General features: G+C 51.6%; 1 protein-coding gene across 1 annotated transcript in view; it reads right to left on the reverse strand.

Annotated features, from left to right (window-relative positions):
* LOC308632065 (E3 ubiquitin-protein ligase RNF213-like) overlaps nt 1-13319 on the reverse strand; it is a gene marked incomplete at both ends in the record, with an annotated part of 105230 nt that extends 91911 nt beyond the window's left edge. The window contains 3 exon segments of the mRNA XM_081263710.1: nt 4384-4550; nt 10824-10946; nt 13304-13319. Of these exon segments, the coding sequence (XP_081119836.1) occupies nt 4384-4550; nt 10824-10946; nt 13304-13319 (306 nt within the window).
* Between the last annotated feature and the right edge of the window lie 8899 nt (nt 13320-22218).

A 22218-nucleotide genomic window follows, 5' to 3' on the forward strand; every position in this document is an offset into this window, starting at 1 on the left:
AGCACAGGGTCACCCACACACCCTGGAACCCCGCCTCATCCAGGCCCCGTCAGGGAAACCTCATGGAGCAGGGAAACCAGAAGTCCAGAGCCCAAGGTATCTGAGGCCAACAGGCAGGAAGGTGCAGGTGGGCAGGGCAGAAGTGTCCCCCAGGTGGGCAAATCAGGTCCTGGTCCCCTGGGGCCTCCACCTGAACACCTGGGTCTGTACTTTCAACAAATGCAGCTGCAGAGGCACCAAGGGAGCAGGTCAGCCCAGGCACCAAGGCTCAGCCAGGCACAGCCTCCAGAGCCTCCAGAGGCCAGGTGTGCCTCCACCAGGCAGCCTCAGGCAGCGTCTGTCAATCACGCCAGCAAAATCTGAGGAAGGACAGCCACTGTGGGCCTAGGGCCACTTGGACCTCCCACCCCACCAGCTCAGGCCCCTGCTTGGTCTCTTCCCTCACTGCCAGAAGCACAAACGTGTGAGCCTCTGGAAGGACACAGAGCCAGCAAGCAGGAACTCACAAGCCAGCATCCAGTGGCCACTGAAGAAAGGGCCAGGAGGAGGCTGGCCACTCCCCCATGGCCCTGTGGACCACAGGTAGAAGGACAGGATCAGCTCTGCTGGGGACGGCTGGTGAATGGCTGGTGGCTCCATCCTGGCTTCTGAGGTGCAGGCCACCCCCCAGGCCCCGCCCATCCTCTGGGAATTTCAGGTCTGAGCTCAGAGACCTTCTCTCAACAGTGACACCAGCCCAGGTGAAGCATGATGCAGGCTCACTGTGGGACTGGGAAGCCACTGCCCAGAGACACTTGGGGTGCTCACCTGTGCACTTGACTCCCAGTTCCTTTCAGGTGTGGCTTCTGCACCTTTAGGCATGTGTTTTAAATAAGTCTCCCGGGACAATACCACACACAGTGTGAAAATCATATAAAAATGGACATTTGGGGGTAGTTCTGCTGGTGTTTTGAGGTATTGGGGCTGGAACCCAGGGACTCACACACCCTGGAAAGTGCTCCACACGGAGCCACACCCCTGCCCCAAACAAACATTTGAAAGTTAACAACTCACAATGTCATCAGTCATCACCTATACTAGGCTCCCACTTCGTCACCCCAAAAGCAACCCATCTCTACCTCACAGTCACCGCCAACTCTGAGCTACTGATCTCTCTCTCTCTCTCTCTCTCTCTCTCTCTCTCTCTCTCTCTCTGGATGAGCTTGTTCTAACATTTCCTATAACAGACATTGCACAGTGTGTGCCTTGTACCTCAGGTTCCTTCTCTTAGCACTGTGTGTCTGAGGTGCACCCTCGTTGCAGTTTGGACATGTACACTTCCTTCTTTATACTGGCTGACTGATATTCCACGGAGTGTACACAGCCTAAGTAGTTCATTGCTCATCCACTGAGGAACACCTGGGTTGCTGTGCCGCTGGAGTGCCATGGCTCGGCTGCTCTGATGTACAGATAGGCATTTGTTCAAACACCCGTTCTCATTTCTCTTGGATACATACTTAGTGGAACTGCTGGGTCATATGGCATTCTGAATTTAACTTTCTGATAAGCCGCCACACTGCTTTCCACAGTGGCTGCAGGACTTCACATTCCCTCCAGCATGACACCACAGTTCCAACTTCTCCACCTCCTCACCGACCCCTGTGATTTGACACTTCTTAGCCATCCTAGTGTGTGTTAGGTGGTGTGTCAAGAGGTTTTGCATCGCACTGAACCACCAATGTGTGCTGATGCCTTTCACAGGCTTGTTGGCCACTTGTACATCTTCTTTGGAGAAAAGCTTAGGCAACCCAGGCGTGGTGGTGCACAACTGTAATTCAGCTGTTCTGGAGGCTGAAAGCCAGAGGATCACAAGTTCAAGGCCAGCCTAGGTGACTTAGTGAGACAGTCTCAAAATAAAATAAGAAAGGCTGGAATGCTGCTCAGAGGTCGTGTTGGTGTATTATGTGGGAGGCCCTAGGTCCAATCCCCAGTATGAAGAAGGAAGGAAGGGGAAGGCAGGCTGTTTCAGACAAACCTTTTGTCCAGAATTAAGTCGGACTGTCTTTTTGTTGTTGAGTCATGAGTTCTTTATATATCATGGATACTAAATCCTTATCTGACACATGATTTACAAATACCTCTCCATTCCATTGGCTGCCTTTTCAGTTTACCTTGTCCTCCTCTAAATGAAAAACGTTTTCATTTTGATGAAGTCCAATTTTTCTACTTTTTCCTACTTTCTAGTGCTTTTAGTGCCACAATTAAGCAAGTGTTGTTAAACATTTGGTAACCAAATGCTAATTCTATGATATTCCCTCTAATTGAGATTTATTTCTGTAAAGTCATCAGTAATGTCTCCACCTTCATTTCTACTTTAGTTTCTTTGGCATCCTTTCTTCTTTTTTTAAATATACATTTATTTGTTTATTTATTTACCTATCTATTTATTTATTTTCATGTGGTGCTGAGGATGGAACCCATATGCTAGGCAAGGGCTCTACCACTGAGCTACAACCCCAGTCTGGCACCTTTTCTCACTGGTGTGTGGCGATTGCACAGTATGATGGGTTTGTGGTTACATATGGGTGCATGCAATCCATAATGTAGCAATATCATTGACCCAGGATTCCTCCCCAGCAGTTCCCCTCTCTCCCCACCTCCCACCCCCACCTCCTTTTCTTCCACTGATTTCCCTTCAACTGGCATGAGGTCTGCCCCCACCTTACTTTCCCTTTTTCCTCTTTAGCTTCCACATAAGAGATAAAACAGGACCCTGGGCCTTTTGAGTTCTTTACATGTTATCTTTTTTTTTATTAGCCTAAAAGTTTATGGATTTTGTTGGTCTTTTCAAAGAATCAACCTTTGATTCACTGGTTATTTTCTCTAGTGTTTTTCTATTCTCTCCTTTGTTTATTTCTTTTTTAAATACCTTTATTTTATTTTATTTATTTTTTTTATGTAGTGCTAAGGATCAAACCCTGCATCTCACACGTGCTAGGCAAGCGGTCTACCACTGAGCCACAACCCCAGCCCCATCTCCTTTGCTTATTTCTGTTCTAATATTTAGTATTTCCTTCCTTCTTTGCCTTTGGTTTTAGTTGCTTCACCTTTTACTAGTTTCTTAAGGTGTGAAGTTGGAATCAGACACAGGGCTCATGTCCTCAGTCCTTTCTTTATTCTCTCTCTCTCTCTCTCTCTCTTTTGCCACAGGGTCTCACGAAGCTGCTGAGGCTGGCCTTGAACTTTGGATCCTCCTGCCTTGGCCTCCTGGTCACTGTGATTACAGGTGTGCACCACTGTGCACAGCTATGGTTTCCTGGCTATTGCTCCTTTTTTTTCTTACACAAAGATTCTTCAACTTACTCTGTGAAGGCTTAAAAAGACCCTCATCCTGCTGAGCACTGCAGCATTTTTAATCACCATCCCCTGAGTGTCTCCATGGTGACTCTCACTTGAAGGTTCACCCAAGCCTTCAGTATCCCCCAAGGCCCAGGTTTGTGTGGCCTTCCCTGCTGAGGAAGGGGTTACTCCAGGGGAAAGATACAACCGTACACCATACACACAAACACACCACTCCCCCCCACAGGCCCTGCACCCTGACACATACACACAAATCAACACTCACTTCACACACACCACATACACCAGACACTACACACATACACACCCCACACCCAGGCACCACGCATAGCACCCGCCCACATGCATGGACCAGAGGACTCCAGCGTGTCACACACTGGGCCACAGAGCACCCCCTGCAAGGAACCTCACAAGCCAGCCCCAGCCCAGGCACAGAAAGCCACCGTCCCCCCTGAGCCAGGAGGAAGCCTGGGAGCAGGTGCCACACTCTGGGTGTCTGTGAGCTGGAGCTGAGCCTAGTGCTCCTGAACCCCTGCAGGGAGATCCCTCCCAGAGGCCTGTGGGGGCTCCAGCCAGGGCCCTGACCAAGCAACAATTCCCTGGTGTTTAACGACTCCCAGAGGGCAATGGGGCCTCACCTCTGGGAAAGAGCCCCTGCCAGCCAGCGAGCACCCACACATGGGCCCTGTGGCACCACAGAGGGGCACCCAGCCCCTCACCTCAATACAGAGACCCAGAGAGAGCAGGACCACACCTGGCCCAGCACAGCTCCTGAGGCACACACATATTGGGTCTAGAGCTGTGAAAAGAAGGTGGAGATCCAGGGCCTGGAGCCAGTAGACACCTCTGGGGATGGACCAGACACTGAGGGCAGCCAGGTGGTGGCACTTCTGGGGCCAGCTGGACCTCTGTGCAGTAAGGTTGCAGGGGAAAGTCAGGGGGTGAGGGACACATGGTGGTGGTGAGGGTGACAGCCAGCCCAGCTCAGCCACCAGGGAAACACAGAGCAGGAGCAGGGACGGTGGAGCGGCACGGCTCACTCACTCTTTGGATGGTCCAGGACCCATCTTCAGAACTGGGCTCAGCTGCATGTCCCTGCAGATCCCTGGAGCCAAGGGACAAGCACAGTCCCCTGTCTTCCTGCAGCGCTTCCCTCAACTCCATCTCCTCCTCCAGGGATGGAGCCACCAAGGAGTTATTGTTCTCAGAATCTATACAGGCAGATGAAGGACAGGTCAGGTCAGGGAAAAGCAGGGAGCAGGCCACCCTGGGACAAACCCTGCAGAGATCAGACCTGACCTCCCTCGAGGCCCTGCTGTGGTTTCTGCTACCAGCCAGGCAGGATGCGACCAGGACTCAGCCCCAGCTGCAAAGGAACAGCGAATCAGACAGAAAGAGGCTAGGCTGCCAGGTGCATGTGCCTATCATCCCAGCAACTGGGGAGGCTGAGATAGGAGGATTCCAAGTGTGAGGCCAGCCTCAGCAACTTAGGGAGGTCCTGTCTCAAAATGGGGATGTAGCTCAATAATAGAGCACCTCTGAGTTCAATCACCAATACCAAGGAAGAAAGAAAGAGAAAGGGGTAGTGTAGGAAAAGAGAAAAAGAAAAGAAACGGGCACGGCAGGGGCAATGTCCAAAGCACCCCAAACTCTGCAGCTCTAAAACAGAATCTGCCCTTTTCTTCCAGACCAGAAAAATCCTTCTCCTTCCTCAGGGGCAGGAAGCCCCAGTCCAGGCACCTCCCAGCGGAGGCCTGCCTCCCTTAGCCTAGCACTACCCCATCCATCTACCCTCTGGTCTACAGAGAACCTTGTGTCACCAGGTATGTCATCGACACAGTGTGCACAAAGCCACTGAAGACTGCACACCTGAGTCTGAACTTCACCCTTCAAAGAATCTCTATTGTCAAATCTGGGTCTTGATGACACCGTGCCATTTCAAGCCTGGTTTTCTGCCTGGAATGTTTTCTGAGCTGACTGCCAAGGCCCAGGCCTGCCAGGCTCCAGGTGTTCCCTCCCCTAGCCCCTTCTCTCTTCCCTCTCCTTGCTCTTTTACCACTGCATCTCCTCCCTGCAAGGCAGGGGCCATGCAGACCTGGGGCCCAGAGTGCTGGAGGAAGAAGACCCTCGGGCCCATGAGCTGAAGGAGGCCCATGTGCAGGACTCAGACCCTATACCAAGACCACATGCAGGATTCAGACTGAAAAACCAGCCTCTACCTCTGAGCAAAGCCTGTCCAAAAAGGGGCATGAACTTTGTCCTTGGAAAGACCCACAGAGCACTCCTAGGCACATTCCCACCCTGCTAAGTTGTTTATCTACAAATAACAGAAGAGATCTGCTGGGCCAGGTGTCCCTGACTCAGTCAGGCTAGGTGGGGTTCCATAGCAACCCCCTAGCAGCCACCAATCAGCATGAGACAGGGAAATATCTGGGATGTCAGATGACCCTCCCAATAGTTTATGGTGGTTGATCACGCGTTGGGAAACCATGTAGTTCAGCACGAACACCCCTCGTGGCTTAAACCAATCAGTTCAAACGAATTCCCCTCTCGTAGTAACCAATCACCCCTACTCAACTTGTTCCTGCCAGTGAATGTGCTAATCATGTTTAGAGTTGTTATTTGATTTTCCCGCGGTGTGGGACGATTTGCTAAGAGATGCTATGATGTATGTGAAGTCCCTGCCTTCCCCAAAGAGTGTGTAAAACTGCTGCAAACCCTGGGCTGGGGCCTCTCAGCGTCACCAGTTGCTGTGTGCACGCAGAGGACTGAGCTAACTTTCAATAAACACCTCTCTGCTGTTTACATCGATCTTGGTCTCTGGTGGTATTTTGGGGGTCCCAAATAACAAGACCCTATACCAAGACCACGTGCAGGACTTAGACCCTATACCAAGTCCCTGTGGAGAACTCAGACCCTATACCAAGGCCTCTAATTGCCCATACACAACACATCGCCAAAAAGTTGGAAAACTTTCTGCCACACTCTCTACTCCCAGACCAATTCCCTTTGCACAGCTGACATTTAACAACAAGCCCAGGATTCTGATGGGCCTCCCTCCTTCTATGCCAGCTGGACAGGCAGCTCTAGGAAACCTAATCTACTCAGAACCTGACATCTCCCCTGGCCCCAGGGACAGACTCAGGGAGGGCTCCAGGGCTCCTACTGGAGTTGGACACACACACCCCCTCCTGGGGGGTCCATGATGGCAGGCTGGATGTTGGACCCTGGCCTAGAGTTCTGCCTCCAGCCTGAGGACAAAGCTGCCAGATACAGAAGGGCAGGGCTGCAGGGCCAGAGAAAGGAGCCAGAGCCCTAGGCACACCCAAGCCCCTAAGCCAGGCCCTGGTCGGGCCAGCAGCTTTCCCTTCCCTTTCCCTTCCTCTTCCCACTCCCCATCCCATGGGGGGGTCTTTGCACCTGGCTGAAGAGACCTGGCCCCTAAACTCTGTTTGGCCAACCAGCTAATGGTAGCAACAATTTAGTTGGTCTAGGCCCTCCTACCTCTAGTGACCTATATAGGTACTGTCCTAACCTTAAGCACAGTGACTTCCTGGCCCTCACCCTTTCACAGACCTGGAAACCTCCCCTGGAAGCATCTCCCTCCACCCCCATAAAACTCCTTTTGGTGCCTTACTCTTGTTCCATGGTTCCTGGCCTCCCGTGCCCCTGTGCCCTTTTTTGCTGTACTGCCCTGGCTTCCTGTGTTCTCCAACACAAACAGCCCTAAGGACTATAAATCTCAACAGGCAGTCCAACAAAAACAAACACAAGTGGCCATCTGATTTCCAAAAGACGCCTGGCTTCCCTGCTGTTGGAGATCATAACTGGAACCACAGAGCCGCTTCTGACCACCCCACTGGTACCGCTGGTTACGAGTTCTGCTCCCCCACATGTTGAAGTTTGAACATTAGAGAAGCACACCGAGGGAAGCATGTAAGGCAGAGTTTATTTAAAAAGGAGTAACATAGACTTCTCCCAAGAGGAAGAAGGGGGCCATAGCTGGTATCCTGGTATCCAAGAAGTGAGGCTTTCTGCTTTTTTTAAAATCTGCCCTAGGCTTTCTTTGTTCTTCTCTCTTCCTTTTATCTCTCTCCTCCGGGTGTGTGTGACTGGGCCCAGGAATGCTAGGTGGGATGGCCAAAAGGTGAGAAACAGCAGAAGGGGGAAGGGCAGGAGGGAACAGCCCAGGACACATTAATTAACAACCTTATAGCTCCCTATAGAGAGGGGCAGCTCCTGGGACAGGTTACCTTAGCAATAGATTAGAGAAGGGGAGGTTATTCGTAAGGGTGGAGGAAGGGCTGAAGGAATTAACATTTCAATCCTTCAGGGGACAGTCTTCAACTTCCTGGACTCACTCAAATTACCTCCTAGATCTGACCTGACTCAATTTACCTATCTATACTGACTGCCTGTCTAATTCTGGCTTCACCACTGGACTATGAACAAGATGGGGAGGGAGAGGGTGGGAGAGGAGATGAAACAGGAGGATCACAGGTTCAAAGCCAGTCTCAGCAACTTAGTGAGGCCCTGTCTCAAAATAAAATATAAAAAGGGCTCGGGATGTGGTTCAGTGGTTAAGGACCCTGGGTTCAATCCCCAGGACCAGAAAAAAAAATGTGTGGAAGCTCAAACCAGCTCACTGACACTAGACAAGTGCTCTGCTCCACCAGCCTGTGAAATGCTCCACTTTAAAAGATCCAAAGCAGCCTGGCACAGTGGCACACACCTGTAATCCCAGAGGCAGGGGTTGGGGGGTGCTGAAGCAGGAGGATCCCGAGTTCAAAGCCAGCCTCCACAAGGGCAAGGCACTAAGCAACTCGGTGAGACCCTGTCTCTAAATAAAATACAAAATAGGGCTGGGGATGTGGCTCAGTGTTTGAGTAGCCCTGAATTCAACCCCCAATACCAATAAATAAATGAGAGAGAGAGAGAGAGAGAGAGAGAGAGAGAGAGAGAGAGATCAAATGCCAAATGTATGTTATAATAATTCTGTTACAGTTGAAAAGGAAACACACCAGGGCGTAGTACAGCAGGCTTTGCCAGCCCATTGTGTGGTAGGCACTGGGGGCAGAGGGGAGCAAAACTCAGGGACCAGATACCACTGCCCAGGCCTCTTCCCCACCCAGTGGACATCTGCTCTGGGCCTCCTGGACATCCTGGGCTGGGCTTCCACTGGAACCCCCTGGGAGACCTCATGGGGGTGAGACCTTATTATCTGGCCTCGCCCCTTGTTTGATGGGGGCTCACCCACCCATGCCAGGGGTCCGGGGAACCCACCCACCCTGGGCCCAGAGGCAAGGCTGCTCCTCCTGCAGGGAGCGCCCACCATCCAGGCTCCCAGGAGCCCTGATGTTCTGGCGACTCTGAACTTATCTCCTCCATCGCAGAAACACACATCCTCCAGGAAAACACAGAATAAAAAAGCAACAGCTGCATGGGCCTTGGTGCCTCCTCCAGGAAGCTCCCAGCATTCTGGCAGGAGTCCCTGCCTGGATCCCTGGGGACCTGGGGCAGGAAAGGGTGGCCCACCTCTCTCAAAGCCCATCCCCCACCCCACCCCTGCCTCTGCAGAGACCCTAGGTCTAGGTCTCCCCCAGGCCTTCATCCACAGGACCTCCAGGCCTGGGTTCCTGGCAGAGCATCCCACAGCCTCGCTGGCTCCCGAATTCCTGGGATTCCTACTCTGGTCCTGCAGCAGATGGAACCACCTGAAGAACCTCCCAGTGGCTGAGAGGAGTGGCCTTCCGCTGCTGAGGAGCCAAGCCCCCAGTTCCTGTTTCAGTTTCTATTCCAGTAAACAGAGTCAGCACCAGGCACGAGGGAGCCAGGGCTGGCACCCCTGCCAGGCTCTGGCTTAGGTGAAGTGCCAGGCCACTCTGCCCTCTCTCCCTACCTGCAGGGATGGGCATCCCCTGGAAGGCAGCCCCTGGTAGTGTAATGGATGACAAACCCAGGCCTGGATGTAAAATAAACTCTAAAAACACTGCGATGAGAAGTAGTGCCTAGAAAGGGAGAGTTCCTGCCCCTTTCCAGTCAGCCATCCCCAAGAAACCTGATTAACGTACCCCTACCTTTGGCCTTTTGGATGGTAAATAACTACCCCTAGGAATCCAACTACTCCCCTTTGAAGTGTAAACATCCCATGTTCAGGCTCAGGGCCAAGGCTAGAGACTGGCCCTTTGCTGCTTCTCCTCTGATTCCTGCCCCCAGGATGGGAAGAATCAGCAGCTTTTGGTAAAAAGGCCACACATCCTTGTTCTCAGGCAGATTCCCCTTTATTCAGATTCTGCTGGCAAGTGGTTCTGGGCCCATCCCAGCCCCTCACCAAAAATGAAAAGAGGGGCAGGGGGCAGCGGCCTTTCAGGGAGGCCCTGCGCAGGATGAACCCTGGGTCACCACTTCCCTCAGGGTGCTGTGTTTGCCCCACCTGCCCTTCCTGGCCTCTGTCAGGGACCACCCTGTCTTGTCCCATAATTAATCTTAATGCTGGCCCCACAGCAAGCCTGTGAAGAGAGGCTGGCACTGCTCATCGCTCAGACCAGTACCCCTCTTCTCCCCTCAAACCAGACCAGCAAGACCTCAACCACAGTTCAACCTGCACTTGGGTTCCAGAGGGTTCAAATCCTGTCTCTTGTTGCTAGCTGTGAGGCTGTGGGCAAGTTACTTAACCTCTCTGTGCTTCACTCTCAGCATCTGTAGGACAGGGATTTATGATGATGTCGTGTTTAGCACAATGCTGGGCACATCACAGCTTAGCAGCCTGGCTTTTTTAAACCCCTGAGACTGCAAACCCTCCCCTCCCAAGGCGCCAGCTGGCAGATGTTCTTCCTGGTACCCAGGGGTGGGGAGCCCTGGCAGGTGGCTCCACCATTCCACAACTCCATCTTCACAAACCATCTGCAGGCCCTGTGGCTGCTCATGGCCACTGCCCCACCCCAAGGATCCACAAGTCCCAGATGCTCAGGGCGTCCTTGGGGCGGAGGGAAAGCAGTGCTACCCTCTGGGAGCTCTGTGCCCCAGGGGCTCTAGGGCAGCAGGGCAGGGGCAGGGCAGGCACCTGCTCTATTCCCGCCATCAGCAGGAAGGCCCATCTGACAGCTGGTCCCCTCCTGTCCCTCCACTGACAGCCTGGGCAGGCTGCGGGGACCCCTCCCAGGGCATTGCAAACCCACAGAGCCCTCCCCCTCCAGCAGCCTCAGACTCCTCCCCAGATATCCTCTGGAGTGTCCAGAGCCCTTCAGCTCAGCCAGAGGCTTCTCATCCCCAAGGGGGACTAAACTCAGTTCCCTCAAAGAAAAGAGGCTGGAAACTTGAAGCAGGACAGGTGACTCCAGCAAAGAACCTCGAAAAACTGCTTGAGGAAAGTGTGGGGGGAGGGTCAGGCCTCCCTGAGGCTGCAAGCTGGCCCTGCTCCCATCTGCCTGGAAGGCACAGATGCCCCCATTCCCCACTTGACTCCAGTGCCCCTTGGGACTTGCCTGGTCCTGGGGCTGCAGGAGGCAGCCTCTTTCTACACTGGCTGCAGAACTTGGGTGCCGCCTTGCAGGAGTCGTGTCTCTGGCTGGGGGATCCTCCAGCCCAGTGTCCCTTCCCCTGCAGGTCTGAAAGGAGAAGCAAGAGTTCCCAAGGCAGCAGCTACAACTGTGCCTCCTGTCATGTGACCACAGTCCCATTTCAGTTTCGTTTTCTGAGAAAGTGAGATTGCTGTAGCCAGGAAGTTCATTGGCCAATGGAAATCTAGCAGCAGTGTGTCTCCTGTGGCTGCTCAAGGCCACTGCTCCATCCCAAGTTCCACTCTACCCTGGATCACCCTCCATCCAGAAGCCCCCCTCTGTGTCTGCAACCACCCAGGGAGGCTAAGACTGCAGCTCACACCACAAGCCAGGCCAGCTACCCATACAACCACTGAGAACTTGGGGGAGGTGGGCAGGAGACTCAGGTGGACCTGCAGCCAGGGAAGAACCTTGGCCTAACACAGGTGACCCCCAGGCAGCCTGCAGAGCTGCTTGGAAAGCCAGTCTGGAGCCAGGTGCCACTTCCTGCCCCGGGGGCCTTAGTATCTCAGCTGCTCCCTGAGAGAGGGGACAAGACAGCTGCCCCACAGGTGAGAGTTAGGTGAGTCTTACAGGGACAGCTTACAGCATTAGAGAGGTGCTAGTGGCCACGGTCACCTCTGGCTGAGCAGTGCCTCCTGCTAACAGGCTGGGGTCAGGGTTCCCAATAACTGGGGGACACTGCCATCTATGGAGGCCCACTCTTCTCCTTAACCAGGTGGCATCCAACTGGGGAAAGGGTCAAGGTCAAGATGGCAGGCCTTGGCTCTGGCCTAACCGGTGAATCCCAAGGCACACCCACCTATCCACCACCCACTTCTGCTGGTCCTGCATTAAAAAGCTGCAGAAGCAGTGGCTGCAGCTGTGGCACCTCACCAGCTGGAGGTACCTACCAGCTGCACGCAGACTGCTTCTGCTGCAGCCCCTGCCCCTCTCCCACAGTTCACCTGCTACAGCCCAGCCCAGTTCCCATCATGCCCCCTCCCCTCCACACAGCCCCCTGAATCAAAAACCATCAAGGTCTGGCAGTTCCTCACTCAAACACCTTCAGTGATCCCCTCCCTGCTGCCCCAGGCTCCTTTCCACTGTAGAGGAGCAAAACACGGCTTCCCTCCACCCTTCTAGGTTCTTTAGCTGAGCTATGAATTAAATCAACATCAGACAGATTAACAGGAGGATAATTATGCACATTTGATTACATACCTACACACAAAATACGAGTTAAAGTTGGCCTTTACACAACACCAGAGCTACAGGAAAGGACAGAGCTTGGGGACTACTGGGGGTGGACACGGTTAAAAGAGGGCCAGATGGCTGGGGATATAGCTCCGTTGGTAGAGTGCTTGCCTCACATGCACAAGGCCCTGGGTTCAATCCCCAGCACCTCAATCAATCAATCAATCAATCAATAAGAGAAAAGGTTATAAATATGCAATTAAAAAAAAAAAAAAAAAGAGGGCCAGGGTAGAAGCATGAGATGAATGGAGATGGTGTCATTATGCAGTTTCCCAGGTAACTGAAGCTGTCTGGGAGCAGCCCTCTGTACTAATGCAGATTTCCTCCACTGAGGGCAATTTCTTTTACAGAAGGACAGCTGTCAGAGCTACTCCTGGTATCCAGGTTTCGAAGAATAATCAGTCACAGATATGCCTAAGTGTATGGGGGGGGGGCATGTCTACCTGTCAGGTCACATTTTGGAGCGGTGTGTCTTGGCTGGTCACCGTCTGAGGTTGTCCAATGGAGTGCTCCACTAGCCTACAGAAGAGAACTTCCGGAGTAGGGCTTGGGACACCTCTCCAAAGCACTCTAGTGTTAAGTCTGCACCAAGGGCCAAAAGGCAGAGTAAGCGCCCTAGATACTCAACACTTCCCTGCTCAGCTTCCTGTCTTTCCCACCAGTCCTTTTGCCAGTCACTGGCCAGGGGCAAAACTCAAGGCTCGCCCGCCCCTAGCCACCACCCAGGGAAAGCAGGCGGGACAGGAATGGCTGAACTGTGGTCTGGTCTGCACTGCTCAAAGACACCACCCTGCCCTGGAAATTGGCCGAGGTGTGTGGGGGTGGGGTGGGGGGTGGACACTGCGCCTTTCTCCTAAAAGTTACTATAGTTGTTACAGGTGGAGCAGGACAATGGCTGCCTGCTGCTCTAAGCGCTCTCGCAGAAGCCTTTTCAACCCTGCAGCACTGGAGAGGCTGCTGCACCCTCCAGGCTGGGGCAGGTCGGGGTGGAGGGCCTGCCCTTCAGGGACGTCGCCTGGGACCCAAGAAAGGCCTGCAGCCCCGCCGCCCAGGGGGTGTGGTGCGGGACCCATATTCCGAAGAGAAACCGAAACTTGGAACCAGCAGGAAGAGCCAGCTGGGTGTCGCCCCAACCTGACCATGGAGACTTATGCCTGGCGAGCCCGCACCTGCACCTCGCATCATGGTCCCTGGAGGTCTCTGGAGATCCCTCGCACCCAGGAAACTCCTATCCATCCCTGAACCCTACCCAGTGGGAGCCAGTTCCCAGGGGGGAATCCTCGCCACAGGGACACCTGGAGCCCTGAAAACCTGCACTGGGGTATGGCTGCATCCTGCCCAGCAGGACCTGGTGCACCTGCAGCACAGGGAGATGGGCTGCCCCGCCAAGCTCTTTTGTCCACTGGCCACTCCACCCGAGGCCCCGCCCCTCCTCCCTCTTCCTAGTGCAAAGCTCCCCGGGGACCTGGCGCCCTTCCAGATCACTGCTCCTTCCCCGGAAGCGTCTCCTGCTGCTGTGCACCAGTACAGGTCACAGAGGGGACCCTGATTTCCACAGGGCGCGGGTTCACCCAAGCAGCTTCCCTCCACAGAGGACCAAGAAAACATTTGGGAGGCCCGGGGCGCCCAGCACCTTGGACAGTGACCAAGACCACAGTGGAGGTAGCAGCCAGAGGCCCAGGGCCTAAAGGAAACCAGGACTCCTCATCTAACTTCAGACACCAGGAGAGTACAGGCACGTGACACAGGCAGGGGCCCATTCCTGTTATCCCAGCAACACAGGAGGCTGAAGCAGGGGATCAAAAGTTCCAGATCAGGCCTAGTGAGACTCTGTCTCAAAACAAAAAATAAAAAGTGCTGTGGATATGGCTCAGGTAAAGCGTTTCTAGGTTTAACCCTTCAATCAACCAATTTCAGTCTAGCCTTAGAAAGAAAAATGGGGGTCACCATCCTGCCTATCATGTAACTCTGAATTCCCAATTTAGTGAGAAAACATGTACATGATGTATACACGTACGTGAGGTGAACTGTCATGTAAGGCCTAATAGAACTAGAAAACAAGATGGAGAAGGCAGACCTGCATGGATCATGGAAGGAACAGTTTCTTTTGCAGGGCTGAACCTGGAGCAGAGGTGAGTGTACAGCAGGAGGAGGGTGGGAGCTGGAGGACATGGTCAGTGGCTTCAGGTGGCTTCACCGACAGCCTTGCCCTAAAAAGGTGGTGATCCAAAGCAGGTGCAGTGGCCCATTCCTGTTACACCAGCAATTTGGGAGGCTGAGGCAGGAGGATTGCAAGTTCCAGGACAGCCTCAGCAATTTAGCAAAGCCCTAAGCTACTTAATGAAACCGTGTCTCCAAAAAGAAAAAAAAAGATATATATATATATAATCTTTTTATATATATATAAAGGCTGGGATGTGGTTCAGTGGTAAAACATCCCTGGTTCAATCCCCAGTATTCTCTCTGCAAAAAAAGAAAAAAAAAAAAAAAAAAAAAGATGGCAACCTGGGTGCTGTGGCCTGCCCAAGTATCTCCTCCTCTCAGGAAGAAAGACAAAATGTTCACAAAGGGCCTTGGAAGATCTACTTGAGGAGAAGCCTGAACAGAGGGAACCCATCCATTGTGGCCACCCCTGCCAAGCCACTGGTCTTGTTCCCCAACCCAGGCCTGGATGCTCATCCCACAAAAAAAACAAATGTCCAGGAGATGTGTTTTGTGGGGGAAAGAAAGGCTTTATTCAGTGGCCAAGAATGGAAAAGAGGGAGCTTTGCTTCTTAGCCTCTCAGCTCTAGGGGTTACAGATGCAGGACAAGATTCAAGAGTCAAATAAAGGACATGATCGTGTCCTTTCTGGGAACAGGTGCAGATCCTCCAGGAACAGGGGTAACGTTTCTTTTTCCTCTTTTCTGGTGTTTCTGGTTGTGGTGGCTGGTAGGCGTGTTCAGCTTTGAAGGGGGCAGAGAGAGGTCAGGCAAGTCTAGGTCAAGTTGGCACTGTATTATAGTCCTGAACAAAACATCTCTCAACCATCAACGTGTCTGTGTGCAGTGCTGAGCAAAATCTGACCCGAAGACTAAGGCAGCAAAGGGAGCAGACCCCGTATGAAGGCAGAGGTGCCTGTTCATCCTGTTCCCATCACTCCTAAGACACCTGCCAGCACAAGGGCCAGTGTTTTCTGCAAAAGTGGCCTTTGGGTCTCTGAAGGAAAGCCTAAGCAACTGCTCTTATGAGCCATGTGTCACAGGTGTCAACTGCAGCAGTGCTGATGGGTGACTGATAAGGTATCGCCCAGCCTCAGGATCTCCAAAGGCAGATTTTTAGGTCAATCAGGAGTATGTGAGGCAGAGAGGTTTAGGTTTTTCCTCAGTGGCAGCCACGGTCCATGTCTCTGCAGCTCTCAATGTGCTGAAAGAGGTCCTTCTTGGCTTAGATCTCTAAGGAAAGAATCAAAAGAGAGAAATAGAGAGAGAGGAGAGGTGGCTCAACAGTGACAGGTTTATTCAGGACAAATCTGTGGCAGAGGTTGGAGGTGGGGGTGGGGATTCACCAGCAGAGGCTGGAACCCATGCTCTGCTTACAGCCTAGGGAAGTTACAGGGCAGCAAGGGAGTGGGGGAATTTCTGTAGTTAGGCCGTTGCTAGGGGTTGTCAGGAAAGGTCCTATGGTGTCACATTCATTCTTTGAGGTGGCCACTGCTCCTTGTTGAACCAGGTGTTTCTCAGGATTCCAGTCCCAGATAAGGATTCCCTTCCCTGTGTGATGATGGTGTATTGCCTGGGTTTAGGTCAGGCTGAATCAGAGTGTCCTGGGGTGACTTGTTCTAAGGTGGAGGATTTGTTCCAAAATGGGGCTGTGTCAAGTTCTTCCTAACAAGTCAGACTGCAGTCTTCAGTCCAACCCATTCCACTGCCTGCCCTGGGGACATATCATGGGAGACCTCTCCAGTGCTCGGAGAATGATTGGATCTGATCCCAAACAGCTTGAGATGTTGCTTTGCTCCTCTCCTGAGAGTCTTGAAGGTCCTGGTGTCACCTCCAGGTTGTTTAGCCACAGGGCAGTTGCAGAGCACGGAAGTGTGCTTTCCTGCCAGTGGAGGGTAGGCAGAGGGACTCTACTGTGTGTCCACACATGCACGCACATGTGTGTGTGTGTGTGTGTGTGTGTGTGTGTGTGTGTGTGTGTGTTGGAGATGTGAGCAGGTGCTGGAGGTGCAAGCTGCTAAGAGCCAGGCTGCTGAGAACCAGGGTCTTATAGGAGGCAGGGCTGTCCAGGTCTGAGGCTCACTGCCCCATGGCTGCTCTGGCCTGGGTCCCTGGATCTTCTGCCTCCTATACCAAGATATTTCAATGCAGGGCGTGTGTGCCAAGCTGGATGAATAGAAGACCCACATCTCCTCCTAAACTGCTTAAACGAATACTGCAGAACAAGATAGGCCTGTAGCTCTTGGTTTCCGTGATATCGACTTCCCAACTGTCTTCAGATCTTTGGGTAAAAATTGTCTGGAGTCAAGTTTGGCAGGTGGGGCCAGCTCTTTTCTGGGCCTGAAAACTCTTTAACCTTTAACCTTTTAGAATAACAAATTTCCGAGTGTCAATCTTTGCCTGGGTTAGAGCAGTGCAGGCTGAAAAAGTCCTGCATCAGCCCAGAATGCATTGCCTACCACAGGCTCAGATCCACCAACTGGAGGGTGGCAGCTGGTGGTGACCTCTTACAGCATCACAAGGGCCCATGACCACAACACTGAAATCATCCAGGGCTCCAGTGGCTTCCCCATCTTGCTCTTTTTGGCTTCGTTGCTCCTTAGTGTGGTCGACCGGACTTGACTATTTCCCTCCACCTCTCTCCTTTTCAGCACCAGCACCAGAGCAATAAATCTTCTTGGAGGAAAGAACCTGATGTGAGAACTCTGTCCTCCAGTGGTTGGGAGATTCAGCGGGGCCTTCGCTGCACTTACTTGCTGGTTACTGATGCAAGCAAACACATGTGGCTAAGAGTTTGGAAATTCAAAAGGCCACTGATGAGTGTCAAAGCCTCATGAAAAAAGCAGTCCCATGGGCACAGGGGCAGTCGCCTACAATTCCAGTGATTTGGGAGGCTGAGGCAGGAGGCTGGCAAGTTCAGCAACTTAGTGAGGCCCTGTCTTAAAATAAAAAATAAAGAGGCCTGGAGATGTGGCTCAGTGTTTAAGCATCCCTGGGTTCAATCTCTGGAACCAAAAACAAACCAAAACAAAAGCAGCCCCTAAGCTGCATAGGAGGGGCCATTGAGAAGAAGAATGTAACTGAAGGACTTTGAGGATTCAGTGTTAGGAAAGGAGGGAGTGGGGGTGGTGGGGAAGGGGCTCAGAAATCACCAGGCGTAAACCTGGTATGACCTTAAGAAGTCATACTTTATGGTCCATGCACCATGTATTTTATCTGGCTTGTGTAGGTACTTCTTTCTTATGATTCTTTTTTCTTTCTTTTGGTACTGAGGATGAACACAGGGCCTCTACTACTGAACCGTATCTCCAGGCCTTTTTAATTACCTTTTACTTTAAGCAAGGCTTGCTAAGTTGTTGAAGCTGGACTTGAACTTGTGATCCTTCTGCGGCAGCCTCTGAAGGCTCTGGGATTGTGGGCGTGCAACACTGTGCTTGGCTTTCTTTTATTTATTTTTTCCTTTATTAAATCAACTTCATTGATCTACAGTTCATAGTTAATGAACTGCCTGTTTTAACTGCAGGTTCAGTGCATTTTGAGAAACACACCCCACACACGATAAGCAGCCAGTCAAGATACAGGACAGTCGCCTGGCTCCAGGATGACTTCTGAGGCCCTGGCAGGCTCCAGCCTGCAGCCTGCCCCAGCAAGCCAGTCTCCTGTGGCTATGGATGACTTCACCTGGTTTACAACTGTCCCTACCAGAACCACAGGACACTGTCTGTTTCCTGTGTGGTTTATTTCAGCAAAATGTATCTGAGACTCCTGTGCCATTGTAGTGCCAGGGTCAGGTGGGTGCTCAGCCATGAATGGCATCAGGGAGGAGACAGGGAGGTTGACTGACAGCCACAGAGAGACCTCTCTGACAGACGAGCCCTGGGAGGTGGGGTCTGAGAATGTTAGAACATCCCGCAGCCTTAATTAAGAAAAGCTACCTTCAGGACCACGTCTTCATTGGCTCCTGTAAACCAAGTCTCCAGAACCCCCACCACCCATCACCCAGACTATGCCACAACCCCCAATCACCCTGATAGCCAAGACCCTCACAAAACATGATGGGGGTGATTCAAAGGGTAATGAATCAATTAAGGGGAAGGGGAACTGAGACAAAAACAGGGGGACTCAGTTTCCTTAAAACCTCTTACCCCGAGCACCACACCTTCCTCTTAGAGGCAGTCATACAGCCCCCAAGCTGTCAATCAAAAGTCAAGAGGAGGTGGACTTGGGCAGGACTCTGGAAGCTTCCTGGTGAATAAGAGTAGATGTTGGTCAGACAATGGGTCCCTCCTTCAGAGGCAGAGACTACACAGCAGACTAACTGCTAGAAATATTAATAGGCACCATCAAGACCTATTTCTGTCTTTCTTTTTGGTAGAGGGGATTGAACCCAGGGGTGCTTAACCACTAAGCCACATCCCCACATCCCAGCCTATCTTTTAATTTTTAAAATTTTGTGAAAGGGTCCTGCTAAGTTGCTCAGGGCCTGAGTTTCTGAGGCTAACTTTGAACTTGTGATCATCCTCTCTCTGCCTCCTACATTGCTGGGATTATAGGTGTGTACCACCATGCCTGGCTGGTCCCTGAATTGTATTTTTCTAATTTGCAAGATAAGAACCCAGAAGAAAATTGGCCAGTCATGGGACTAGTCTCATCACAAGACACCAGTTTCACTGGGACCACCAATAAAACTAAGGGGCCAGACAGGCGCATAATCCCTCTCCTCTCTGAAAGGACCCAGAGTCTCCCTTTGAGAAATAGAAAGGCTGATGTCTGTTTCCAAATGTAGCCTTAATTGGATCCCATGGGCCCAGTTCTCCTGGTAAACATCCAACAGTGATTAATTTGGAGGCAGTGTTGTCTCCTTTGTTTGATTTAACTTTACTTTCATCTCACTTTCACTTACACTATAGTTCTTTTGCATGACTTTGGTGTCTGACTTTAAACCTTCTTTTGTCAGAACACAGAACTGAGGTTTTGAGTTTCAGCTCCCCGCTTTCCTGTGATGGATATTTCTGACATCCCTTGAGACTGTCCTCCTTTCCCCGTTCCTGTCCCTTCTAATAAATGCATGCCTGTAACTCCGAGCACTGTGTCTGAAGTGTTTCTGACTTGATCCCAAGAACCCTTCACACTGCCTCAGTTTCCAGGGAGGCCCCCCTTCCATCCCTAACATGAAGTGCTGGTCCCCTGCTGATGGACACAGGGGTTATTTCCAGTTTTTTGTTGGTTTGTTTGAGGTACTGGGGATGGAACAAGGATCTCACATGTTAGGCAAGCACTCCACCACTGAGCATCCCAGTCCTTTTTGAGACAAGGATTCACTAAGCTGCCCAGGCTGTCCTTGAGCTTGGGATCCTCCCACCTCAGCTTCCCAGAGTGGTTGGTCCCTGTGCCCAGGACTAGTTATATCCTTTTAGTGTTGGTTGCCAGCCTTGACTGAATTGCATGGCTACTAGTGGGTCACTGTCCTCCCTCACAGGGGACTTATGGTTTTTCATTCATTTCTTAAATATGGACTGCAGAGACATCAAAGAAAATCAAAAAGCTCCAATCAGCTTTCCAAGAATTCTGGAAATTTTGTTTCTAAACTTCTTTTATGGGTGTGCATTAATTACGCAGGATGGTGAGTTTCAATAGTGGTGTATTTGTACCTACAGGGAAACATAATTTGGCCAACCTCATCTCCATGTCTTCCCACTCCTTCCCATGCTCCCTTCTCCTGATTCCTCCTCTACCCTGAAGGTTTTCCTTCTACCCTCCCTCTTAACATCCTTTGCTGGCTCACATCTAGAGTCCTTCAGGGCCACATAAGGGAACACTGAAATTTCAGAAGAATTCTGGAAATTCACCAGAGGTGACAGCAATGGGAGAATTTATTTAAGAAAAATCTGAGGTGATTTAGAGACCATCTATCAAAAGAGAAGTCAGGTGCAGTGGTGCATACCTGTAATCCCAGCAGCTGGGGAGGCTGAGGCAGGAGGATCGCAAGTTCAAAGCCAGCCTCAGTGACTTCTGTAGCATTTTGACTTGGCTCACCCTCTAGTTCTGTGGCAGCCTTGAAAACAACAGGAGGGGACACTCTCTGCAGAGTCCCTGGGAAGCTTCCCTCCTTTGCAATGCCAGCTGCCTTTGACCTTTGTGTCATTCCTGGAAAAACAGGACAGTTAAGCACCATGTCCCTTAAGTCCTCCTCTCTGTTCAAAGGGACCTAGGCATGTCGAGGCCCTGGGCCAGATGTCCAGAGTACATATTATCCCATGGACACTGGCGTTCTCTCACACTTGCCGGGAATCAGGGCAAGTCGGTTATCTGTAGAAAGCGACTTTCTCGCATGCTCCCCGAGTTCCATGGGTTCTGATCACTCGGTGGGAAGAAGCCAGCTCAGCTGATCTGCTGGTAATGCACACAACCCTTCCCTGGGGAAACTGGTGCCCACCAGAGCACCCTGGAGAGGGAAAGGTGCTATGGGGATGGAACACTATTCCCTGGAGAAGCACCAGGGGACCTTCTGTAGCACTTCTCAGGAAACCTGTCTCACAGCCCCGTTTTGGGTGTCTGCACTAAGCTCTTGGCCACCTGTCACACTGCCCTGACCCAGCTGGGCTGTGGAGGGCAAACTCTGATTTGGTTTCTTCAATATTGGAAAGCATTTCCCCTTTGGGGTCATCTGTTAAAATCATTGAAAGGCACTGATTCACTCTCATGGCTGCCTGAGGGTAGAAAGAGGGTGAGGCTACAGTGCAGCTCAGCCATAGCACCTGGGCTGTGCATTTGCTAGAATTGTGGTTACCTGGGGGAGCCTGGAATCTGAGGTAGCTGTACAGTAGCAACGAGTCTCTAGTTTGGGTTGATGAAAAAAAATCAGAACTAAACAGAGGGGTCTGCTGGGCAACATTATGAGCTGAAGGTCCCCAGAGTGTTACTTAAAGGGGTTAATTTTAAGCCATACACAATGGTATGCCCTGGTAATCCCAGCTACTAAGGAGGCTAGATAAACTCAGTGGTAGAGCACTCACCTGGCACACACACGCCTTGGTTCAATCCCCACAGAAAAGGGGGAGGGCAATATTATAAAATTTCACTTCAATCAAAATTCCCCAGGGGTGACTGGTCCAAACTTAGCCAGACTCTGTCTCAAAATTTCAAAAAATCAACACAAAGGGCTAGGGTGTGGCTCAGCACCCCTGGGTTCAATCCCTGGTACCGCCAACCCCCCCCAAAAAAAAACAAAACAAAACAAAATGATGAATTTCAGGGCAAATAATTCAGTCCATAATCCATGTACCTATTCAACAGAGAGCTCGCTGAGGACATTATAATACAGATACAGATATTAAAAACCATTTATTCTGACACTCTTCATTGTCACAGTAATTCACAGCAAATGATACATGAAAACGCAGGTCACAGAGCACCATGAATGGAGCACGTGGAGCCAGGAGTGTGTCCACACTCTGACAGATATGTGTATTCCAGGGAGCAGGAAGTTCTGGGGTGCTCACAGAGTGGAGGGGGACCGGGGAGTGGTTTCCTGCATTTTTTTTACAATAGGTGTTTATGATTTTTACAAAAACGCCAAAGCTATTACTTCAATTAAAAAAAAAACAAACAGAATTCTTTTGAAACAGACTTGAAGTTATTTGGCTCACCTTGGTGTCCTCCCCAGCCACAGCATGGACGCTGCATCAAGATGGACATCTCTGAGACTCCTCCCTGCTGGAGCTCAGTGTAGATCTGGGCAGGTGCTGGGTACAGCACACCTCGCCCACCTAGCTGCGAAACCCTGTTCCTTTCTCTGTCACTTGGTCTGTCAATCTGATAGGCTCTTGCCAAGCCCCTCTCCCCAAACGTCCATGCCCAGGGGACATGCAGAAGGTTTCTCC

This window comes from Spermophilus citellus, assembly GCF_964194105.1.
Source record: "Spermophilus citellus genome assembly, chromosome: 12".
NCBI classification, from domain to species: domain Eukaryota; kingdom Metazoa; phylum Chordata; class Mammalia; order Rodentia; family Sciuridae; genus Spermophilus; species Spermophilus citellus.